Source organism: Cydia fagiglandana, chromosome 17, assembly GCF_963556715.1.
Source record: "Cydia fagiglandana chromosome 17, ilCydFagi1.1, whole genome shotgun sequence".
Classification (NCBI taxonomy): domain Eukaryota; kingdom Metazoa; phylum Arthropoda; class Insecta; order Lepidoptera; family Tortricidae; genus Cydia; species Cydia fagiglandana.
In genome coordinates this window covers 17,747,697-17,758,610 of record NC_085948.1, presented here as the reverse complement: position 1 = coordinate 17,758,610, position 10,914 = coordinate 17,747,697, and the positions used below count along the sequence as shown (strand labels likewise).

General features: G+C 39.0%; 1 protein-coding gene across 1 annotated transcript in view; it reads left to right on the top strand.

Moving 5' to 3' along the window:
• Positions 1-299: 299 nt before the first annotated feature.
• LOC134672910 (protein transport protein Sec31A) overlaps positions 300-10,914 on the top strand; it is a 33,105-nt gene continuing 22,490 nt past the window's right edge. The window contains exons 1-13 of the mRNA XM_063530860.1: positions 300-402; positions 553-773; positions 1,577-1,713; positions 2,878-3,047; positions 3,463-3,545; positions 3,758-3,874; positions 5,382-5,526; positions 6,440-6,598; positions 7,648-7,803; positions 8,608-8,679; positions 9,248-9,348; positions 10,161-10,273; positions 10,598-10,677. Of these exons, the coding sequence (XP_063386930.1) occupies positions 571-773; positions 1,577-1,713; positions 2,878-3,047; positions 3,463-3,545; positions 3,758-3,874; positions 5,382-5,526; positions 6,440-6,598; positions 7,648-7,803; positions 8,608-8,679; positions 9,248-9,348; positions 10,161-10,273; positions 10,598-10,677 (1,536 nt within the window). The 5' untranslated portion in view covers positions 300-402; positions 553-570. The remainder of the gene's footprint in view (positions 403-552; positions 774-1,576; positions 1,714-2,877; positions 3,048-3,462; positions 3,546-3,757; positions 3,875-5,381; positions 5,527-6,439; positions 6,599-7,647; positions 7,804-8,607; positions 8,680-9,247; positions 9,349-10,160; positions 10,274-10,597; positions 10,678-10,914) is intronic.

The window sequence follows — 10,914 nt, the reverse complement described above, 5'->3', positions numbered from 1 at the left end:
ATTTAAAAAATAATTAAAATAAAAGTTTGTAGACAAACCAAAACCCAAAAAGATGTAGGTACTGTTGCCTAAGTTGCCTAGGAGATTTTAATAATAAAGTGTTGGCACATTATGCGTGCGTGTTAGGAGATTTTGAGAAACCGATAATTAATAGGCCGCAGTAAATAAATAGTGGATAGGATCCAGCAGCTTATTAAATAATAATAATCCTTATTCTGGAATTTTTACATAACATTACATAAAAGTGTTTGCTATATTTTAAGGCATTTTTACACGCACGCAATAACGAAACGCAACATTTCCAGCCAGCTGTCAAACTGACAGCGTATTTACGTCAGCCACGTTGGAACTGCCAACTCGGTGTTTTTATGATAAATATTTTATTTTTCTCATCTAAATACCGTAAGTTTCACATAAGTTACATTTTTTATTGCTCCAGAAATCTTTAACAATCCTTCAGACACAAGCCACTGTTGTGTTTTTACGGTTTTGCGCGTCATAAAAGTGGTGACATAATTGTGTAAAGTGGTCGTTGTGTTTGGTTTGTTGTAGCGGCGTTGGCGAGTTAGGATGAAGATCAAGGAGCTGAAGCGGACGGTGAACGTGAGCTGGTCGCCGGCGGAGCAGGCGCCGGTGCTGCTGGTGGCCGGCTCGGCGGCGCAGCAGGTGGACGCGTCCTTCAGCAGCTCGTCGCAGTTGGACCTGTATTCCTTGAATTTGGAGGACCCTGGACTCGATTTGGAACTTAAAGCCAGTCTACAAACGAAGCATAAGTGAGTTATTTCGATTTATTGTTCAAAAATTTGCTTGCAGTTTATTTGCATTGCATTTTCAGTTCTTATTAGTTAAATATCATATTTGAAAAGGTCAATGACATTGGGAAACCGAAAGTCTTGATTGAAATTGATTATCTAGCATCCGGTTTTATTAATATTTATTGACAGTGCAATACCAATATGCTTAATTGCTGACCAATTCAATATTTTGATTATATAGTATGTGGTTGAATTACTGTTATATTGTCTAGTTTGAATATTTAGCAATTGTGTCATGATTATGATTAGGTACTTTAGGCATAATTTTACTCTTACATTTTAACAACAGTCAACTATAAAATAAGTCATGAGGACTGTGAGGTTTATAACCTAACAAATCTACAAAAAAAACATAAATTAACAAAATAGAACCTAAGTATATAATAATCAAATTTAGTCACACAATTTCTTGAGAATGGGTTGAAAAATGCAACTTGTTGAGAACAGCCGAACATATGAACAAATTGCACAAGTTGAAACAGAGACACTTTGCTTTGCTAGATCAAGCACAAACTTACTTACTTCTTACTTCCAATGGCACTAGAACCTTCTGTGGGTCTTGGCCTCCTCTGCTATCTTTCGTTGTTGTAATCTTTGGCAGCCTGCCTCCTGTTGGTATACTTCAGTCCAGCCACCTTTTCTTAGGCTTACCACTAGACCTTTTATGTTGTGGCATCAGGTACAAGTACCCAGACACTAGGCCTATTATGTTGTGGCATCAAGTACCAGCACCCAGAATAATATTTTATTTATATTTCCAGATTTCAAAAGCTAGTATGGTCAGGAGCTGGTGTCATTGTGGGGGGTTGTGATGGTGGTCTGTTAGAGTTCTACAGTGCTGACAGACTGCTCAAGAATGTTGACAACCCACTGTTGGGCAGCAACACTAAACACAACAGTAAGTATTAAAATTACTCACATACTATATGTTTGCACTGAAACAGAAATGGAGATGGGCCGGCCACATAGGAAGATTGACAGATGACAGATGGATCAACAAAGTCACAACGTGGCCAGGACCCCATGGCATAAGGAAGGCGGGAAAACCCATAACAAGATGGTCCAGGGCTATCATAGCCACAGCTGGATAAAATTGGCTAATCAAGGCAAAAGAAAGGTGGAAAGATATGGAGGAGGCCTATACCCGAAAGGGGTCCTTAATATAGTAAAATAAACAACAATATTAACAGAAAACTTCTCAATGAAATACTATTTAAGGAAAAATAAAGACTTAATAAAATAAATAATAAATAAATATATGTATTAAGTTGAATAAACGCTCGACATTTTGCGATCCAATTTTTGAGGATCTTCTCGGAGCAATGACTCATTGCCCGCTTAGCCAGCAATATTCGAGTTTCACGGGAGTTTTTAAGTTAACACAACAGTAAGTTTTGAAATTTGAGTTTCCTGTAGACATATTTGCAATTTTGTTTTGTTGTCATTTTTCCATTTTATTTAAGAGGAGACATTTTATCTAAACATTGTTAAAACTGTTAGAATCTGAGCAGTTTATAAACAAACATGTCTGTTCTAAATGTGCAGCTCAGTGATAGTGTCCAAGTTATCTCCCGCCTGATAAGAAGTCAGCATTATTGGACTACAAAGGTTGTTCTAATTTTTAAATAATTTAGAATAGTTAATGAACTAATAATATGTTATTCTTCAAGTTTGTGTAATGTTACAAACAAACGCGTTTATTCTTGAGTTAGTTTTGACATTGAGAATTAAATTAGTAAACTGGACTCACACACAAAAAATATATCTCTTATTTCTGTTCAATCAAAAATGTAAAAATTCAATCTAATTTGACCCTCCGAATGCTAAAGTAGAAATTCTATTGGCGCATATGTGGTTGATAAAACACTATGCCTGCAAAAGGTTTAAAACATTTGTACAGTTTATAGTACCATTTCTTTTGTTTCATTATGTTTTCAAATAAAATAAATAAAAGAAATTTAACCCAACAGTACAACTGGGTACAGTTTGACCTTAGTATAAATTTTATATCACGCAAAGCACAAGGCCATCACTTTTCTGAATTATTTGTCTTGTCTCACAGATCATGTGTCAGCGCTGGACATAAACCCGTACCAGAAGAACCTCCTGGCCTCCGGAGCCTCCGACAGTGAGATCTTCATCTGGGACCTGAACAACACCAGTCAACCCATGGCTCCGGGCAACAAGAGTCAGCCGCTGGACCATGTGCAGGCACTAGCTTGGAATCAGCAGGTGAATATATGAGTTACAACCATAAAATGTGGCTGTGTTATATGAAATACTCAAAGGATGTCCCGAAATTTATGTTTGCCAAATTATTTCGAAAATACCAAGAATTTCAAAATGCTTTAAGCTCCTGATACTAAATGTACATTAAAATGTACATATTCGTTGCAATCAATTTGAACCTTTCATGAATAAAGTAGCATTCCTTTTGTTTCATTGCTGATTAAAACAAACGAAATTCATTCTAATTTACTTATAGCATAAGGTTCAAATTAAAAAAAATAGGAAACTTTATATAGTACCCACCTTATAAGGATAAGCTGCATAAGTAATCTAATTTGTTTTGCTTTCACTTGTAGCACCCTCATTCAACAGTTGGTTCGTTACTTTTTGTATTAATTTTGACAAAAAATTTATTTAGGTGCAACACATTCTCGGTTCGACATTTGCGTCCAGATGTGTCGTATGGGATCTGCGGAAAAACGAGCCTATTATGAAATTAAGGTGAGGCTTCTTTCTGTAACGTCTATTGTAACTGTCAACAGTTTAGTAAAATATGTAGTAGTAGTAGTAATCACTTTATTGTACACAGCACAGGTTTACATAATATGAAAAAAAATAATTATATAATAAGTTTATGTTGACTAATCTAGAGTTTACTTGAAATGATTAAAAACTAAAAGCATCGTCGTATAATATGTATGTTTGTCTGTCAGTGACACCGTGTCCCGCACCCGATGGCGCGCGCTGGCGTGGCACCCCGGCGTGGCCACGCAGCTGTGCGTCGCCTCCGAGGACGACGCAGCTCCTGTTGTTCAGCTCTGGGATCTCAGGTATTTATAGTGATATGAACGGGCTTACTGTGATATAATGTCATTATATCGCATTATGGACCCAACCATTTGCTGCGTCCTGCAACACCGATGACGCTGCTGTATGTGTCCCGGTTACACTACCTTACGAAGATCGAGGAGATCGTGAAGTATGTATACGAGCCAAGTCCGGATTCATCCTGAGGGTCGTGAAGTTGGAATCTCGACACAGTGTGAATTTTAATTCTTTTGTGCTGATCGTTCCGACTGAACATGTAGCGACCTTCACTAAGGAGGAGTTTTGGCCGAAGGGTCAAGGGTGTCAAGTTCCGGCGCACAGACGTAGATTTGACCGATTTAGGTGGCCAAAATTATTTTAGGGTTTAGATTAGTTCAAAATGGGATAAAACATTATAAAACGTGATTATATATTAAAGACAATTACTTTTTATCAATTTATAAAAATAAAAAAAATAATTAAAAAAAATTAAAAAAAGGTAAATTTTGCTCTTGTATTTACTCTAAAATATTTTTTCGAGTGAGAACTTTTCTCCCCGAAGCACTAGGTTTACCTACCTGTAAAAGATTTTTTATTTTTAATCAATTTAAAAGATAAGGAATTTTCTTTGAAAGCGTCTAAGTCCTAAGGTTGCGGCTAATTTAGTAAACAACATAAAGAAGAATAAGCATTCTATTCAAATATATACAATACACTACAGGGACGCACCCTGAAGTACAACAAAAAGACGTTTGAAAAACCAAATCTATGAAAAAAACAACATTTTGTGAAAGGTTATATTTAACTGGCTCAAAATATATGATAAACGTCCAAAATATAATATATAATGATTTAAATATATAATTTCTTCTAACTGGATTCCATTAATAAAACTTTATGAAAATACCAGAGAAAATATATATACACTTTGGAAAACATGTAACTTTTAGGAGCGTCGAGAACAGAAACGTGCGCTCTGAGCGATAGTCAAAGTTCGACTGACTGTTGTGCGGCTCAGGTTTGACGATATGGAGTGTGGAGGGTACCACAATATACCTGGGTCTATAGGCTACCCCCACGTGATAATTTTTTAATCAATATGTTGATTTTTGCAAAATCAACATATTGCTAAATCCGTCAAATCTACGTCTGTGCGGCGGTTCCGCGGCCGGCTCCCTGACACTGCGTGGTTGCGAACTGCATCGCAGCCATAATTGTTTGTTTTTTTTTAGTTTTAAAATATATTTTATAATAATATGTATGCTACTAGTGTTAAGGTATTTATCTATGGGCCAATAGTTGCCTGAAAATAAATATTTTCATTCATTCATTATTTGTGACTTTTTCAAGCACTTTTGGTTGAAAACGGTTACCACATTGTCGGTTGTCGATAAGGTTGATTTCGAATTGAAACTATATCGGAATAGCGCCTTATTGACAATAAGTACCCTTTTGATTGAAAATGATATATTTACACTGCTTGATAACAAACGTAGGTTTGTATACTTAAATTTTAATTTTTGTCGCCAGATTGGCAGCATCTCCGTTAGTAACACTCGAGGGTCACCAGAAGGGCGTCATGGCGTTATCCTGGTGTCGTCAGGACCCGGACCTGCTCCTGTCAGCCGGCCGAGACGGTCGGGTGCTTTGTTGGAACCCTAACAACACCCAGCCGGTAAGTTCCAGACCTTAACTATATCATTATGATTGCCAGTTTGAAGGTCGAAAACTCTCACAATGGAAGGAATTAGATTTTCATAGGTATAGGGAGCAATATTAGGCCCCACAAATTTAAAAGACATTTTAGTATACGGCTGGGATACATACGAAATAACGGAAGAACCTAAACTTATCCCGATCATCCGAAACTTGTACCTTATCCTAGGGATCTTAAAGTCCATAATTCCATGGTGGCTAGCTGCTAGTGGAAATGGCACGGCTAGAACAGTGGATGTTTGACGTCACATGGTGTGCGCGCGGCTCTATACATACCTATAGTACCTCTTTAGTTCAATGAAATTTAAATCGTATTCAATTGGAGCAGAGTTGCTTTTACTTTGTTTCGTTCAATTTTCCAACAACGCAAAATTAAGTTCAAGTTTTAGTGGCAAATTTTAGGTTACTTATTTGTATGGCTGGCCGTTGACCATTATCATCATCATCATTATTCTTAAGAGCCTAGCTCTTGTCGGTGGAGTAATCGCCATTCCGTTCTTCTCTCTGCCACTGTTTTGAGCTCCTGATACGTCACTACGTTAATTTTCTCTTTGGCCTGGTCAATATATGCACGTCTCGGTCTTCCTCTGCCTCTCTGTTTTTCTATTCTGCCTTCAATTATATACTTTATATAAGAATCGTGACGTATCAGGTGCCCCAACATGTTTCCCCTTCTGTCTTCAATTGTTTTTAGCAGAGATCTCTTCTCACCTACCAAATTACCACCACCATTGGCCATTATACCATTGACCATTGTTGACCATTATAGATTGTAATTTAAAAAAAAGTCTATTATTTAAAGGGTGTTCTGTCTAGATCTTTTTTAAAGAACTCCCTTCCTTATCCCTAGTACTTAAAGTCCATATTTCCAGGGTGGCGAGCTGCTTGTGGAGGTGGCACAGCAAGAGCAGTGGGTGTTCGACGTGTCTTGGTGTGCCCGCGACCCTAGTTTGCTGGTGTCGAGCTCTTTCGAGCAGCAAGTCACTGTGCATTCGCTGTTGGGCGGCGGAGGCAGCGCGAGGCCGGAGACTGTAAGTTTTAATAAGTAGTTTTGACACTTAATGATGATATTTCTGATTTTATGAAATTACCTTGTACTAACTAACTGTGAAATTTAGTTTGTTTACGTGAATTTTTTTCTTATCAACTATTTTTTTACGAATAAGTTAGAAATCGTTAAACGATGTGCCTCATTTTTCTCTTTTGATAGATTTCCAAATAAATTAAATTGTCAGAAAATTTAATTACTTTACCTATGTACAGTCATCATCAGATATATCGGAGCGGGTGAGGTGCTTACAAATATCTGAAAACGCCTCTATTGTTCAAGGCGATTTAGATATTGTAAACACCATGGCCGCTCCGATATATCTGATGGCGACCGTACAGTCAAATGTAAAATGGTTGCATACAACTTACTCAAAAATATGTTCCAAAGTTTTCACTTCGCTGACACATAAGGTATGGCACGTATTTTTGAGTATGAAGAGTGCACACATATTTTTACACCTGATTGTACCATTACGTTCCGCGATTGTTACGCTAAACGCGCTGGGGTCCTAGTTAAATTGATCGTTCCATACCGTACTTTAGCGTTTTCCAAAAAAAATTTAAATTTCATTCATGTCTTCAAAATATTGACTTCTTGGGCTCATTTTACTCAGAATCATTTGTACATTCACGCGTAAAAAATGTGGCGCAAGATTTCCTATTCAGATTGTCACATTTTTGTATGACTTTTTTTTTATTTGTATGAATGTGACGTACTGGATAAAAAAAATTTTCATACAAAATTTTGGGACATTTTTTATGTATGAGGTGTGAACGTACAAGTGATTGTGAGTAAAATGAGCCCAAGAAGTCAATATTTTGAACATATGAATGAAATGTAAATTTTTTTGGAAAACGCTCACTTACGCTACGGCATGTCCAATTTAGCTAGAACCGAAATGGCGAAACAATCTCGGAGCGGGACTGTACCTGGTCTATTTTTGGCCGAGTTCGAACGGAGATGACGGATCATGGTCGATCGGGAGCGTATGTCGGTTTGTCGGTGTATGAACAAGTAGGATTGTTGCAGAGCGGGCAGAGCCAGTCGAACATATTAGAAGCGTTCGGCGCGGCGTCGCTGGGGCGGCTGCCCGCCGTGGCGCGCCCGGCGCCCGCGCCCGCGCCGCGCGCCGTGCTGCCCAGGGCTCCCCGGTGGCTCCGGAGACCTGTTGGAGCCAAGTTCGCTGTGAGTATTGTTGCAGAGCGGGCAGAGCCAGTCGAACATATTAGAAGCGTTCGGCGCGGCGTCGCTGGGGCGGCTGCCCGCCGTGGCGCGCCCGGCGCCCGCGCCCGCGCCGCGCGCCGTGCTGCCGCGGGCTCCCCGGTGGCTCCGGAGACCTGTCGGAGCCAAGTTCGCCGTGAGTATATATACCGCCGACCGGGGTCGATAGGGATGGCCGGGGTGAATACGGACTAAACTTCAAACGTGATTTATTATTATATAATTATAGGCGAGCGGCTATTTAGCTGAGGAGCCTATGTCCATTATTATATAGTTTGTAAAGTCATATCACATCACTAGTCACATCCGTCTAACTTATTGTTTAAAAGCCCCTTGTCCGATCTGTTTTTAAACACATTGACCGAAGGAGCAGTCACGACATTATCCGGTAAACGGTTCCGAGCCGCCACGACACGGTTGAACAAGGAATAATATGCAGCTTTAGTAGTAGCGGGAGTGCGAACAATTCTTAGGCTGTGACCCCAGGTCTCGCGGCTAATGGTTCTCATATTGATTATTTCGTGAATGTCAGTGAGGTTGTAACAGTGAGTAACAATCTTAAAATTTACATAACGATTTCTTAATAACTACCCTCACGAATCGTATCATTCAAAATCTACTATTATTTTCAATCGAATATAACAATTTATCTTGGTATTTTTTTAAATTATCACGTAAACCCTATTCACCCCGATTGACGGTATGTATTTTATTCAAAATATAAAAGTCCTTTCCTTGTCCTGAATTGACGAATCAATTTTCTTTCAGTTCGGCGGCAAACTGGTCACGTTTGAGAAATGTCCTCAAGAAAATCCACAGAAAACTGTACATATTAGCCAGGTAATTGTTGTATTATTTGTTGAAACAAAAATATTAACACAATCAGTTACATTACTGTATGACTCTGCTGGTTCTATTCCGGCTCTGGAAACCTTGGCTACTTTTTTCGCGTATGACATCTATTTCAGTTTATAAGCAAGATTAAGCCTTTAGTAAAGTTTAGTGGCTTTATAATAAGAGTAAACACGTTAAAATTTGGGATTTTTATTTCACTATCCAAGAAAAGTCTAATTCTCAAAATACGCAGCGCCTAAACTTCGTTTTTTTTAGCATTAGAAATTAGGTAAACAATCTTGATGTGTCTTTTAATTGAAAAACACATTTTAAAAATAAGTTACGGCAAATATGTAACAATTGTGAATCTAATACGATCATTTATATTCTTCTGCTTTCATAAGTAATAGTTATTGATTTTTAAAAAGCGTTTTTCAATTAAAAGACATGCCAAGATCGCATACCTTCTTTCAAGTTCTTTCTAATGCTAAAAAAAACGAACTATAGTCATGAACGTATTGGTTTGTTATTCCATACATCGCTACATTTAATAGTGTGAATGTGTGTGATGCAGGTGGTGAGTGAACCAGAAATAATCGAGCTGGCGGCCGAGCTGGACGGGGTTCTCAGTTCCACTCTGAGCAACGAGCCGGGCGCCATCGAGGCGTTGGCACAGTGAGTAAATATTCCCTGAAACTACATTCTATAAAACCAAACCCTAAGCGCCACTTCCACCATTTCACTAACCCGGGGTTAACCGGTTAAACCTGGAGTTACCGGGCATTTTCATTTAACTTGTACAAGTTAAGCGCTCCAGTCGTGTTTCAGTAACGTCTAACCGTTACATTTCTGACAAAATGTATGGGATTTGACATTGACCGTCAGTTTTGTAACGATTGCTAACCGGCCGTTAAAGGTGTTCAATTAAGTGAAAATGCCCTACCATGGTTACCAGTACAATTTGACTCTGGGTTAACGGTTTAACCGTTTAACCCCGGGTTAGTGGGATGGTGCAAGTGGCCCTAAGGCTGCGTTTCCTATCTGCTATGCTATTATCTATACATCTTATAAAACAAAGTCCCATACCGCGTCTGTTTGTTAGTGTGTTTTTATGTTCGTGATAAATTAAAAAACTACTGAACGGATTTTCATGCGGTTTTCACCTATCAATAGAGTGATTCTTGAGGAAGGACACTGGTTTAGGTGTATAATTTGCTAAGGGCCCCCCACACCTAGCGTCTTTCGAGCGTCGGCGTCTGGTCAGCGCTACTCTATGGCCGCTGCTCGACGCAACGTCGACGCAACTGCGCAGCGACGTCATTTTCCATAGCGCTGACCAGACGCCGACGCTCGAAAGACGCTAAATGTGGGGTGGCCCTAACCCGTGCGAAGCCGGAGCGGGTCGCTAGTTTTTAATTGTAAACTTGGCTTTTTTTTCAAGGTTCTTTTCGATTACAGCGACTGAGTTTATAGTGTTTGGTTATCAGGTACTGTCGGCAAAAAGGCGACGCCGCGAGCGAGCAGAACGATCGCTACACGTGGTTCTTCCTGCGAGCGAACTTCTTGCCCAACTTCAGGAGCGAAGTCCTCAATCTGCTGGGTAGGACCGCCATTTTCTTTTAAGCTTTTTATTATTTATTTTCTTTTGCGTGGTTTGCGTTAAGCCATCAACATCAAAAGTAGCGGATAAGATTACACGTCAAAAGTATCTATCTATATATGTAGAATAATTTGAGTTTAGCGGATACTTTTGAACACGTTGGTTATATTCGCTATGATATTGACGGCAAATAAATTTTGTAATAAAACCCCCAGCACACAATATGGTACAGTATAGTTTTAGTAAATAGGGAAAATTTATCTATGAATGTTCTTGTATCTAACCCCAAGCTAAATAAAAAAATACTAGTTATTTGTTATCCAGGATTCAAGCAAGACGAAATCCCGTCTAAGTTCAAAAGTGGAAATCTCGCCGACCAGACAGACCACGCTGGGCTGAGCCGGGTAAGTTAATGTCTAAAAGACCAGAGAAGTGTTTAATAAAGAATTAGCAGCCATAGCTACAACGCCACGTCTCTCAGTATTACCAAAGACATATGTAACTTCGTATAAGATGAATAAAGTCTAAGGAAAAAACGTGCCTCGGAAATCAAGATAAAGTCATTCTCGGATAAATGCCGCACACACCTTTTAGTCTATCCTCGGCTAGATGGCGTGACGACACCGTTTCATATTTAACAA